Source organism: Vulpes vulpes, chromosome 4 (genome assembly GCF_048418805.1).
Source record: "Vulpes vulpes isolate BD-2025 chromosome 4, VulVul3, whole genome shotgun sequence".
Classification (NCBI taxonomy): Eukaryota; Metazoa; Chordata; class Mammalia; order Carnivora; family Canidae; genus Vulpes; species Vulpes vulpes.
The window spans coordinates 41,120,944-41,135,166 of NC_132783.1; the positions used below are offsets into that span (position 1 = coordinate 41,120,944).

A 14,223-nucleotide genomic window follows, 5' to 3' on the forward strand; every position below is an offset into this window, starting at 1 on the left:
GATGCTTTTCAGTTTGCAGATTGATCAGAGTTAAAATGTATTTTATATAATATTTCAGAACAAAATTATAGTACCAAATGTATTAGGAAACATGGACAACGTTAGTGTGTGTGATGGGCTTATTTTTTAAATATAGTTCTATTGTGGCTATCACTCAAATAACTACAGAACTGTATACTATATGACATCTTCCCTTTGAATTATAAAACATAAGTAACTCATAACTTAATTTGATTAAGAGATACATACACCTCTTAAGGTGCCATTACAGTACATTATAAATTTCTTTGATCATGAACTGTAATCTGTGTCTATTTATAGAACTAGCTTAAGGGAAAGAACAGTCCAGCTCTTCTCTATCATCAGAGTCTTTAATATTGGTTAATGTTCTATCAAAATTAAAATGGAAGAGGTTAAAAATATAACAAATGCCTTGCAGATTAGCCTGTATCCAAGAATCAATACCTTATTCTAATGATTCACTGATTTCATCAACTAGCCTTACTTGGGAATCTGTGAAGCAAATATATGCTATTTTATATTGTTAGCACACAAAATGACTTAGTGAAGAACCAAAGAGTAAATTACAATTTATCATTTTTACCAAAGTAAATACAATAAAACATCAACCACTAGTTTAGTAATCAATTACCAGTGGAAACTAGAAGATCACTAGTACAGTTTATTGGTTTGCTAATCCCTACAGATTTGCTAGCTGGAAGAGACAAAAATAGCAGAAATATTAAACCTATCTACCAAAGCAAAAAGGAAACAGAAGGAAATTCCATCTCCAACGATCCCATGAAATACCTTATCCGATAATTAGCATGTGCTAGGAGTTTTTGGTAATTATGCCAAATTAGAGTAGCACAGCATAATTTGGTAATGATACGGAAATAGTCAAATAGAGCAGTGGACCAGAGTAGAGATTCAGCAGCAGTATACTCAAGTAAGGATGAGAACTGATAATGTCAATAGCCTAAAGAGGATTTACTTAATGTTTGATTCCAGACAACCAGTTAGCTACCTGGAAAAAAATAAATCTGGATTCCTCACTCATTTAAACAAAAATAAACTCTGCTTTGGCCAAAAAGAAACAGACGTTTTGGGCAGCCCAGGTGGCTCAGCGGTTTAGCGCTGCCTTGGGCCCAGGGCGTGATCCTGGAGACCCGGGGTTCGAGTCCCACGTTGGGCTCCCTGCATGGAGCCTGCTCCTCCCTCTGCCTGTGTCTCTGCCTCTCTCTCTCTCTCTCTCTCTCTCTCTCTTTTCTCTGTGTCTCGTGAGTAAATAAATAAAATCTTTAAAAAAAAAAAAAAAGAAAGAAAGAAACAGACGTTTTCTAGGAAAACCTGTATATGTGTGTAGGTCAATAATCTTGTAAATATGAACAAATTCGGGTATTTTGGGGACACCTGGGTGGTTCAGTTGGTTACGTGTCTGCCTTCGGCCCAGGTCATGATCTCAGGGTCCTGGAATGGAGCTCTTCATCTGGCTCCCTGCTTCTCCCTCTTCTTCTCCCCCCACCCCCAACACACTCCTGTTCGTTCTCTCGTGTGCGTGCATGCAAAAGACAAGTAAATCTTTTTATAAATAAATTCAGATATTTTTATACTTGCAAAAAAAAAAACTGGAAATAACCTAGATGTTCATTAGTGGTTGATGGGTTAACTAATTTATAGTACAACAAAGAAACTAAGTATGTATCCATGAAGACAAAAATGTGGAGACATTTATATGTGTTGGTCATGGAAAGATCTGGAAAATACATTGTCAAGTTAAAAAAAAACTGTATACTCAGTATGTTCCTACTGTGTATATGGCTGTTTTTATAACTATAGATTTCACAAATGCTCAGATAGGCCTGAAAGTTTCTAGAAGGATACAGTTGAAAGAGTTTAGTAGTGGTTGCTGCAGGGTCAGCTGACATTCTGAGATGGGGAAACTTACCCTTCATTATATGCCTTTGAATTTTTCTATATACTTGTATTTTTTAATTTAAAAACCAGGTAATAAAAATAAAGGGAAAGATACAGTATGTACATTTCTTAAAGAGTCAGTTAACAAGTGTGCTTTAAGTGGTGTTAATTTAAAATGTTAATTTAAAATGTTAGTGCTTAACACTGCACTAACCATAAATAAAATAAGCACTAAACCTTATATTATAAAATTTGGGTCTTTTTTAATCCAAAAATCATCAGCTTCTAATAAAGAAAACAATACATGTGTAAATTGAGTGACATTTGGTTTCTCTTCTATTCTTTGTTAATGCAGTGTGAAACATTAATATCTATAGATATTATAGATATTATAGATCTTTGTCTTAAACTTATATACTGTGATTCTGGCACATCTTATATATGTGTGCTTTCTCTAACAGAAAATTCAGGAGCTGGAAGCTTCACTGCATGAAGCTAAAGAAAGTGCTTTGCACAAGGAAAACAAGATTGTAAAGATGCAGAAAGAACTTGAGATGACTAATGACATAATAGCAAAACTTCAGTCGCAAGTTAATGAATCAAATAAATGCCTTGAAAAAACAAAAGAAATGATCCAAATACTTCAGGTAACTTAACGAACTCATTCTATAATAACAAGGTGGTTTTTTTTTTTTCTTTTACTGTTGAAATGGAGGATAATTTGGGTGTCTGATCTTTGAACTTCCTGTTACCTATGTACACTTGAAGTTCAGTACTGAATCTTTAAAAAAGCAAGTGGAGGGATCCCTGGGTGGCGCAGCGGTTTGGCGCCTGCCTTTGGCCCAGGGTGAGATCCTGGAGACCCGGGATTGAGTCCCACATCGGGCTCCCGGTGCGTGGAGCCTGCTTCTCCCTCTGACTGTGTCTCTCTCTCTCTCTCTGTGACTATCATAAATAAATAAAAATTAAAAAAAAATTTAAAAAAAGCAAGTGGAAATTGAGAAATGAAATGCATATAAAATATTTCCATATAAAATGATTATTTTTATATTCCTAGAAAAAATATTTTGTAAAAGATATATAAAGATTATTCTTTATCGTTTAAAATGTAATTTTCTTTTTCAAAAAAACCCCACTTATCTAAATATTTATTAAGTAAATTTTAAAATCCTTTATTTTTTTTTTATTTTTTATTTTTTAAAGATTTTATTTATTCACAAGAGACACAGAGGGAGAACCAGGCTCCATGCAGGGAGCCCGATGTGGGACTCGATCCCAGGTCCCCAGGATCATGCCCTGGGCTGAAGGTGATGCTAAACCCCTGAGCCACCCAGGCTGCCCCCCCCCCCCTTTTTTTTTAATTTAATTAGTAAGTCCCACCTGGTAGCCTGTGGCCTGACTCTGACCTGTTTAGGAAAGCTTGTCTTTGAACTTGATTGCCGTTAAACAAGTCACCTTCATTCATCACATCTTTACCACTTTTTTTTTTTTTTTTTTAAAGCCCAGCCCTTCTCACACTTCCCTTGCTTGAGCCTGACCCCTAACAAGCACTTAAGTTTGCTATCTCTTCATTTCAGTTAAAATTAGGAGCAAGTCAAGAATGTCTGCTCCTTTCATCATTTTAACATTGTTCTGAAAGTTCTGATTCATTCAATAAGACATGAAACAGAGAGGCAATAAAAAACAATCTTGTAAAAAAAAAAAAATCTTGTTAAATGTAAAGCTAAAAGCCATGAAAATCAATTGGAAAGCTCTAGAATTTTTGAGAGAAATCATTTAATATGTCAAATCACATTTTTATTCAGTCAAGATACATATCTGTTGAATATCTGGCATATGTTGGTCATTGCTCTAGATGTCATGTGTACAGCAATGGAAAGAAATAAAAGTCCCTCCTTCCTTCAGGGAGCTTACATTCTGGTTTAGGAAGACAGAAAATAAGCAAGTACATATTTGTGTCAGATGGTGAAAAATGCAGTGGGAAAATATTAAGCGAGACGAGGGGTATATGGGTACTGGGTGGATATGAGGGCATGAGGGAAGCAGACATGATCTTATAAAGGGGAGCTGAGGAAAGCCACACCACTAAGGTTTCTTGAAGGGATTCGTGAGCTATGTGGTAGCAGAAGAGCCTTCTTAGCAAAGGAAATCGCAAATAGTGCAGGTATGTTTAAGAAACAAAAGCCCATGTCTCCTGAGCAGAATGAGCAAGGGGACAGAAGTGGGAAATAAGGTGAGAAGTAGCAGTGAGTCCAATCATAAAGGGTCTCACAGGCTGTTGTAAGAACTTTGGTTTTTATTTTGAGTAAGATGGGAAGTCATCAGATGATTTTGGCAAAAGGTTATGATGGTCCGATTGAATTTCTTAAAAGCTGCCCTTTGAAAATAGAATCCAGGAGGGTGTGTTTGTTAATCTGACATACCAACTGCTACAACAAAGGGAACCAAACTGCAACAACTCAAACAAGAGGGAGCTTTATTTCTCTATCTCCTATAAAAGTGTGAATTCTAGGTTGGCAGATGGCTCCACAGGCTCACTTCCCTCCCATCCTGTTTTTCTGCCACCCCCTCAGGTGCTGTTTTCATCTGCATGGTTAAAACCAAATTGTTAACTGTCCATGCCCTGGTTCATAGGAAAGGGACAGATAGAAAAGTTAAAAATCATCTTAAAACCTCTACTCTTAAAGGCTCTGGCCCAGAAATGGGACACATCCCTTCCTCCCATATTTCTTGGAGTCAGAGATGATTCCAGAGTTTTTGGCCTGAGCACCAGGAAGGATGGACTTGCCATTTATGGAGATGGGAAAGATTGTCAGAAGAGCAAGTTTGAAACCATGGGAGCTGAATCAGAACTAAGTTTTGGACATATTGATTTTGAAATGGGTACTGGGGACATCCAACTTGAGATATGACTAAAGCAGTTGTATACTTAAGTCTAAGAGAGCTCTAGACTTGTGGTGTAAGTTTGGAGAATTGTCAGTATATAAGTCATGAGATTGGATGAAGGCATGAGTATAATGGGGAAGAGATAAGGAGTAACCAAAGGATACCAAGGTGGAGTAGCCAGTAAGTTGGGCAGGGGCAGTACAGCATAGAGTGCAAGACAGTGGTTACAGTTTCTTCATGTAAGTAAAAGTATTTCAAGAAAGGAAGTAAGCAACAGATTTCTTCACATTCTGTCTAGATTGATACAGGCATCTATGGAGAGAGATATATTTTTGCTGCATACCAGGAATAACTATTTCTGGGTTTTGGCATTATATAACATGTATGGGGAAAGAAAGCAAAATATAGGGTATTCATAAAATCTTTATACAGTTTGAGTTTTCTTTCATTTGCTTTTCGGTATTATTATAAACATTCTATAAAATGCAACAATGTGGGCAGCCGGGGTGGCTCAGCGGTTTGGCGCGGTCTTCAGCCCAGGGCCTGATCCTGAAGACCCCGGATCAAGTCCCACGTTGGGCTCCCTGCAGGGGGCCTGCTTCTCCCTCTGCCTGTGTCTCTGTCTCTCATGAATAAATAAATAAAACATTTTTAAAAAATGCAACAATGTATTTAACTCAAGACTTTGACATAAGAAAAAACTTTTAACCTATTCACCATTATTTGAAAACATCTTGGCTATAACTGTCCCAATATAATAAATAATGTAGGGTTTGTTAATTGAATAGAGAAGAAATTAATTTGAACAAATGAATCATTAACAATTTTGTTTAAATATTGATACATTTCCTCTGTTATATCATTACAAATTATTTATATCAAGTAGCAGTAAATTGATCAAAACTTTAAACTGTGCTGGAAAGGCATCTGCCTTCTGCTCAGGTTATGATCTCTTGCGGGGGGTCCTGGGATCGGCCTGAGTCAGTTTCCCTGCTCAGCAGGGAGTCTATTTCTTCCTTTCCTTCTGCCTCTGCCTCCCCACTCACGCTTGCTCTCTCACTCTCAAATAAATAGATAAAATCTTCAAAAATAAATAAATTGCACTAGAACTTTATGGACATCCTGCATGATGAGGAAAAGATTTTGCCATTATTTATAATGGACACAAAATCTAAAGATGTTTGAATGACTAACCTTAACAAAAAAAGTGAGGGCAAAGGATGTGAAAAGAAAAAAAAAATTAAAAAGAAATAGAACATGTGGTTTTATAAAAAACATCATTTCCTAGGTTGGAATCTAAAAACTATATGATCCTAAGTTTTTCCCAAATTAATTCATAAATTTCATGTCATTCAAATTAGAATTTCAAAGAAATTCTTTTTCCAGTAGAGCCCCAAAAGTTTAACAACTGAATCCATCCAAGCTGCAGATGATAAATAGGTAATGTTAACCAAGAAATTTGTTTTCTGTCTTTTCAGACAGTAAAACTGTTTAAGATCATCAATGTTTCTTGAGTGTAATTTTGGCCATGTGTTTGAAATACGGAATTCTCTTGTCTTTCATTTCTAATTCAGTATTTTCTATTTTGATTTATTTTACCTAAGAATGTTTTAAACAATATTAAATATGACTGATTTATTTTATTATACTGTGGCAAAAAAAAAACAGTAATTTCTGCATTTCTAAAATATTTTGAAATTTTCTTTTTGGTGTCATAAATGGATACCTTTTATTTATTTTGAGAGTTCTTTGAATTTTTTTTTTTTATTTATTTATGGTAGACACACAGAGAGAGAGAGGCAGAGACACAGGCAGAGGGAGAAGCAGGCTCCATGCCGGGAGCCCAACGTGGGACTCGATCCCAGGACTCCAGGATCGCGCCCTGGGCCAAAGACAGGCGCTAAACCGCTGAGCCACCTAGGGATCCCCTTCTTTGAACTTTTAAAATAATATGTAGACAGATAGCTCAATGGAAAAGAATAAAAATACCTGGGATGCCGGAGTGGCTCAGTGGTTGAGCATCTGCCTTTGTCTCAGGTCATGATCCTGGGGTCCTAGGGCAGAGTCCCACAAAGAACTCTTAACAGTGATCACAAAAACAAGCCGATTAAAAAATAGGCAACAGATCTGACCAGACACCCCACCTAAGAAGATATACATGTGACAAGTATATGAAAAGAATCTCAGCATCATATGTTATGAGAATTACAAAATACCACTACATAACCTGTGATACTTCAACATGCCATAATGGCTAAAATCCAAAACACCACACTAAATGCTGGTGAGGAGGTGGAGCAGTAGGAACTCTCATTCATTGCCAGTAGGACTGCAAATGGGACAGCCAGTTTGAAAGGGAGTTTGGCAGTTTCTTACAAAATTACAACACTCCAGCCAGTCATATGCTCAGGGAGTCCCTGATATCAGCACCTGATTCAGAAGGTGGGGTTGAAGTGGTGCTGTGACTGAGCAGACAGTGGGCTCCTCCAAGAATGGGCTTCTCTTACCCAGTCATCGACCTCCTTAAGCTGAGCATTTACCATTTATGGAAGTTTTGCACCTCTTTAGTCTGCTAGCCATGGTGTGCATGTAAATGTTTGTGCAGTGGTTGGGAATAAACCCAACCCCCATAGAAACCCAATTTACCTGGAGGAATAAAGAGAACTCTCTGGGTCCCTATTTAGATGGGTTTTATTTTTTGTAATTCTAATTCTCCATTGTATGGCTGTGGTACAGCAATAAAAAGAAATGAGTGATTTATTCAGTAATAATTAAGAAATGAGCTATCGAGCCATAAAAAGATACGGACAAACCTTACATGCACACTTAATTAAAAGAAGCCAATCTGAAAAGACTTCGTAATCTGTGATTCCAACTGTATGACATTCTGAAAAAGGCAAAACTGTGACAATAAAAAGATCAAGGCTCGCCAATGATCCAGAAGGGGTAAGAGAGGGAAGGATGAGTAGGTGGAGCAGGAGACTTTTAAGACTGTAAAACTATTCTGTAGGATATAGTAATGATGAACACATGTCATTAGGTATTTGTCAAAATTCATATAAGGTACAATAGGAACAGTAAACTCTAAGGCAGCCTGAAATGTATCAGTATTGCCTCATCATTTGTAACAAATCATACTAATATGTGATGTTAATAATAAGGGAAATAGGTGGGGGGGGGAGGGAGATGGAGCGTATGGAACTCTGTACTCTGCTCAGTTTTTCCATAAACCTAAAGTTGCTCTAAAAAATAAAAATCTATTTATAAAAAAAAGAGCCTAAATATATTTAAGTATGGGGGCACCTAGGTGGCTTAGTCAGTTACATGTCTGCTTTTGGCTCAGGTCATGATCTTGGGGTCCTGGGATGGGAGCCCCGATATCTGCTCAGTGGGGAGTCAGCTCCTCCCTCCCTCTGTCCCTCCTCCTCTCCACTTGTGCTCTGCTCTCAAATAGATAAAATCTTTAAAAGAAATAAAACTCAAAGGTTTTTTTAAAAACTAATAAATACATGTAAATATGTATTTGCATAGGATTTTTGATTCTTTAAGGAGAAAGTAGATACATTTACAGCACTGGATTTAACCATCTTTGAGTCCAAATATCCCAACAACACTTTATAATGCTCTATACCTTGAATTCAGTTCTAGTTTGGTATTTATATTGCTATTCTGACTTTTTGTTGTTGTTGTTTCATTTTCCTGACTTACTTTGTCTACTCCTTATTTTCAACTTTTCTGTTTCATTTTGTTTCTCTTTTTTATGATAGTCACAGAGGGGGAGAGAGAGAGAGAGGCAGAGACACAGGCAGAGGAGAAGCAGGGTCCATCCACAGGGAGCCCGATGTGGGACTCGATCCCCGGTCTCCAGGATCACGCCTTGGGCCAAAGGCAGGCGCCAAACCGCTGCGCCACCCAGGGATCCCCTTGTTTCTCTTTTTTTTTTTTTTTTATTTATGTATGATAGTCACAGAGAGAGAGAGAGAGAGAGGCAGAGACACAGGCGGAGGGAGAAGCAGGCTCCATGCACCGGGAGCCTGATGTGGGATTCGATCTGGGGTCTCTAGGATCGCGCCCGGGCCAAAGGCAGGCGCCAAACCGCTGCGCCACCCAGGGATCCCCTTGTTTCTCATTTTCAATTGAAAAAAAAGTCTTTAAAGAACTGAAAGTCAGGGCAGCCCCGGTGGCGCAGTGGTTTAGTGCCTCCTGCAGCCCGGGGTGTGATCCTGCAGACTTGGGATCAGGTCCCACGTCGGGTTGCCTGTGTGGAGCCTGCTTCTCCCTCCGCCTGTGACTCTGCCTCTCTCTCTCTCTATGAATAAATAAATAAAATCTTAAAAAAGAAAAAAAAAAAACTGAAAGTCTTATGTTCTTAATTATACCTTCCAGTAGTTTTCATGTATACCTCACATCAGATATCTACTTGTTATTCATTTTAGGGTTAAGTTTTGTGCCATTTTTGCTTTTCATATGTTTGGAATTTGCTGTTTTAAAATGTTCCTACCAAATAAGGTAGTTAACAGCTCTTTAAAAGTGCTCTGGAATTATTTTTCTTTTCTCTAAAAATTTAGGATAAAGTTGCTTTAGGAGCTAAGCCCTATAAAGAAGAAATTGAAGATCTCAAGATGAAACTGGTGAAAATGGATCTAGAAAAGAAGAAGAATGCCAAAGAGTTTGAAAAAGAGTATGTCTAACTGAACACGACTTTAATAGCTTAAGTTTCCCTTCTAAATTATATAAAATTTTTTGCTTTGGTTAACGTTTTAAAATACATGGAAATATTGTTACTGCTTCTTAAACTAAATACAAACATCCACAGATTTTAAACTTGTTAAATTCTTACTACATATGCAAAGTTTTTAAAAATAGGCATAGTTCTGGTCAATTACTAACACACCATGTTTTTTGATGATTCTTGCTGTCTTCTATAAACAGCTTAAAACTGGCCTTTTTATGCTTGAAGATGAATAATAATAACATATATATGTTATATATATACATATATGTTATGTTATATGTTATTATATGTTATATACGTATATATGCATCATATATATGTTATATGTTATATATATACATATATATATATATATGCATCTGTGTGTGCTTGGCGGTTCAACTAAGATTTCTGTTGGCTCTCTTAATTTAATTTGTTCTTCCTGTTGTGTTTTTATGTAAAATCGTATTTCCTTTTAAATTATGGTACCTAGTACCCAAAAGCATAACCTCTTTTTATTTATTTATATATACTACTGTACATAATGGCATGCCTAAAGTTCTTTATGATCTAATCTGATGAAAGAACATTAAACAGAGTCAGGGACAATGAATTAGAAATATAATATTGCCACTTATTATTATATCACTTTACATACAGGCAGTTTAATCTCTCTGGTCTTTATATTCATAATCAGTTAGGATAGGTTTGTAGTAGAAGATTTCTTAAGATTCCTTCTGACTCCTGATGCTTTTTGTTCTTCCTATAAATATTTAACCATGATACCAAATTTGCCCGGAAAGCACTCAAGCTTCCCACATTCCATTAAGACTATTGGTTTTAGTGAAACTAATACCCATCAAGTTTTTTATTATAAAAAGGCAATTTTAGAGGAGCCTGGGTGATACAGTCAGTAAGCATCCAACTCTTGGTTTTGGCTCACATTGTGATCTCAGGATCTTGAGATCCAGCTTCATGTCTGGCTCCCTGTGGAATCTGCTTGAGTTTCTGTCTCCCTCTATGTCTTCCCCTCCTGCACTCTGTGTGTGTGTGTCTCTCTCTCATAAATCAATCAATTGATCTTTTTTTAAAAGATCAATTTCACATATAGAATAGAATCAGTAGATACTGCCAGAGTCTCTAAAGGCAGAAAGTCTCTTGATTCATAACTGCTGATTAATACTTAAGCCTACAATACATAAAATGTCACTTTGTACTAGGGAATAGTGAGTAGAATTTGACCTCTGATTGTATCACATTAGACTAAAGCTGCAGCCAGGGTTTGCTTCCCTGACAATGTAGAAATAGGTGTAGAAGTTCTCACTTTATGGTCTGGTAATTGTATCCAATTAATAGCTATTGGCCTTCCAGAAATTTAAGAAGAATTTTAAAAATTACTCTTGCAACAAAATAGAATACTTCCAATCTGATGGTGCTATAGCTATAAAATACTTGATACCAGGGAGTTGTCTACTGCCACTTATGGGTTTTATGTCAATGTGATAAATCTTATTAGAAAATTCTCGACAGCATTTCTGTTTATCCTTCCATTAAAAATCGGTTGCTAGGCTTTTACATATTTCCATTGTTGTTCTTATTAGAATTACTTCTACAAAGGCCACTGTAGAACATCAAAAAGAAGTTATAAGGGTACTGAGAGAAAATCTTAGAAGAAATCAACAAGCCCAGGATACCTCAAGTAAGTAGAAAATGCTGATGATGTTTCGAGGTCCTTTCTGTCTTATTTCTCAATACACTTAGACATTTTGAAGACACTGTATATGTGACAGTCATGAATAAACCTGTTAATCACTAATTTAGAAAAAACTATCTTGAAATGAATTTATTGGGATCATATTTATTGTGTGACATCTCCTTAGTTTCCTGTAATCTCAACTGCTTATCCATTATAGATTCTTAAAAAATATTAATTTTACCTTTGTGTTATTAGATCTTTACATGAGTAGAGTATCTTCAGTACTATAAAAGAATCCTGTAACTATCAAGGTAGAAGTACCCTTCCCAATAAAAACACAAACATGTTCTAATAGATTTTAACCATATGCACATTAAAATACAATCAGCACACAGTAGAAATAAGGAAATAATATCCTACATATTCTTAGTATAGAAAATAGAGTTGATGCTTACTTGCGAAAAACTCTTTCAAATTTATCTTAGACACAGTTTCAAATCTTATTTTTATAAATTTATTTTTTATTGGTGTTCAATTTGCCAACATATAGAATAACACCCAGTGCTCATCCTGTCAAGTGCCCCCCTCAGTGCCCGTCACCCAGTCACCCCCACCCCCCGCCCACCTCCCCTTCCACCATCCCCCTAGTTCGTTTCCCAGAGTTAGGAGTCTCTCATATTCTGTCTCCCTTTCTGATATTTCCCACTCATTTTTTCTCCTTTCCCCTTTATTCCCTTTCACTATTTTTTATATTCCCCAAATGAATGAGACCATATAATGTTTGTTCTTCTCTGATCGACGTATTTCACTCAGCATAATACCCTGCAGTTCCATCCACGTCGAAGCAAATGGTGGGTATTTGTCGTTTCTAAAGGCTGAGTAATATTCCATTGTATACATAAACCACATCTTCTTTATCCATTCATCTTTTGATAGACACCGAGACTCCTTCCACAGTTTGGCTTTGACACAGTTTTAAATCTAATGATCAAATTTCTACATATGCATTCCTCAACCTGTACCTTTTTCCATATTACTGCCTCTTGTGTTTCATTTGAAAAGAGAGGATGCTGAACAGTGTTTGGGACAGCTTTGTGTAGTAAACAAGCACTGAACTAAGGGCAGATTCCCCTCACTTCATGACTAGATGAAATCATGGGGACAATACCCGTCCTTCTAGCTTATGTATATACTTATTGTAAGGATCAAACTGAAAATTGTGTGTGAAAGCACACTACAAATTCTGAATGTCAAGCAAACATAAGATAATACTTCTGTGTATTTTTATCCATTCACTTAAAAATAATGAGATAGTGTTCAAGATGTTGTCTAGTACATGTTTGGCCTGAACTTCTCTAGAGTCTATTGCAGGATAAGTGCACCCCTATCTGGAAAACTTCAAGGGATAAGATCGAAAACAAGCAAGCAGCGAGTATGCTTTTTGACCCACACACATAACCCTCTTGTAAATTGTCAGTTATGTAGTGGATTATTTTACTTTATAAGTACCTCACATTTTCACATTTTTATGCAGTTTTACCTAAGATTTACAAAACAATTCCTTACCTTATTTTCACACACATAGTATAGAATACTTAATAGTATATACTTAAAAGTATACTTTAATATACTCTTTAATTTAGTATATCGTAATAGTACAGCTTTGGTATCATTCTGAGTTTTATTTAGGTAACAGGTATATGTTGAGAATTTATAGTATGCTGAATGACTGGTGGTGGACCCTACACACATTCTGCGTTGCAGGAAGCCCTGCTGCGTTTCCACTGATGTAGAGGAGAGAGCAGTGAAGGACACCACTAACTAGGGTGATTGCTACTGCTGCCATGGTAGTGAAAGATTCCAGCGAGCAGTGTTGGGCTAGTGGAATTGGTGGGTAAAGAGAAGCAGAAAGACTCTAGAAACAATTAGAAGTGTTGATCAAAAAGGTATGGGAGGTGAGGTAGGAGGAGGAAAGCAAGGAAGGCTTCTAGGGAGATGGTGATTAAGATGTTCTGGTTTTTGCAGTGACTTCCTGCTCTTTTTGTAATGTTACTTTTATTTTGAACTCTGGAGATAATTAAAAGTATCACCTATTTGTGTAATTTGTCTCCCTCACAGTTGTATCAGAATATACGGACTCTCAGCCTCCAAATAAACCCTTAACTTGTGGAGGTGGCAGTGGCATCGTACAAAGCACAAAAGCTCTTATTTTAAAAAGTGGATATATACGGCTAGAAAAGGAAATCTCTAAGTTAAAACAGCAAAATGAACAGCTAATAAAGCAAAAGAATGAACTATTAAGGTAAGATCTGCTTAGGGCAGCCCAGGTGGCCCCGCAGTTTAGCGCCACCTACAGCCCAGGGCCTGATCCTGGAGACCTGGGATTGAGTCCCACGTCAGACTCCCTGCGAGGAGCCTGCTTCTCCCTCTGCCTGTGTCTCTGCCTCTCTCTTTCTGTGTCTCTAATGATTTTAAAAAAACAAAAAACACAACAGGTCAGAAGATAAAAGCCCTAGCCTTTAGAAAATGGACACACACACACACACACACACACACACACACACAAAAGGTAAGATCTGCTTATATGATATCAAAATTAGGTATCTGGCTATTACATGTGGGGAGCTTGGTGTATACACATACGTATTTTTTGCAGTTGACAACCCTTCACACGTGGGGAAAGTCATTTTTAGAGTAAATGTAATAAATGTCTTTTAAAAGGAATAAGAGGGATCCCTGGGTGGCGCAGCGGTTTGGCGCCTGCCTTTGGCCCAGGGCGCGATCCTGGAGACCCTGGATCGAATCCCACGTCGGGCTCCCGGTGCATGGAGCCTGCTTCTCCCTCTGCCTGTGTCTCTGCCTCTCTCTCTCTCTCTCTCTGTGACTATCATAAATAAATAAAAATTTAAAAAAAAAAATAAAAGGAATAAGACTGGTACCCCCCATTCCAGATGTTGGCTATCAATTGATCTATTTTTAACAAAGCCAAGAAACAGGAAGTAAATAAAGA

The 14,223-nt window shown here is 37.1% G+C and overlaps 1 protein-coding gene across 5 annotated transcripts in view; it reads left to right on the top strand.

Annotated features, from left to right (window-relative positions):
- CENPE (centromere protein E) overlaps positions 1 to 14,223 on the top strand; it is an 85,905-nt gene that overhangs the window by 66,512 nt on the left and 5,170 nt on the right. For all 5 annotated transcript variants that reach the window (XM_072755547.1, XM_025983832.2, XM_072755544.1 and 2 more), the window contains 4 exons: positions 2,379 to 2,564; positions 9,372 to 9,484; positions 11,119 to 11,216; positions 13,332 to 13,515. In XM_072755547.1, the coding sequence (XP_072611648.1) occupies positions 2,379 to 2,564; positions 9,372 to 9,484; positions 11,119 to 11,216; positions 13,332 to 13,515 (581 nt within the window). The remainder of the gene's footprint in view (positions 1 to 2,378; positions 2,565 to 9,371; positions 9,485 to 11,118; positions 11,217 to 13,331; positions 13,516 to 14,223) is intronic.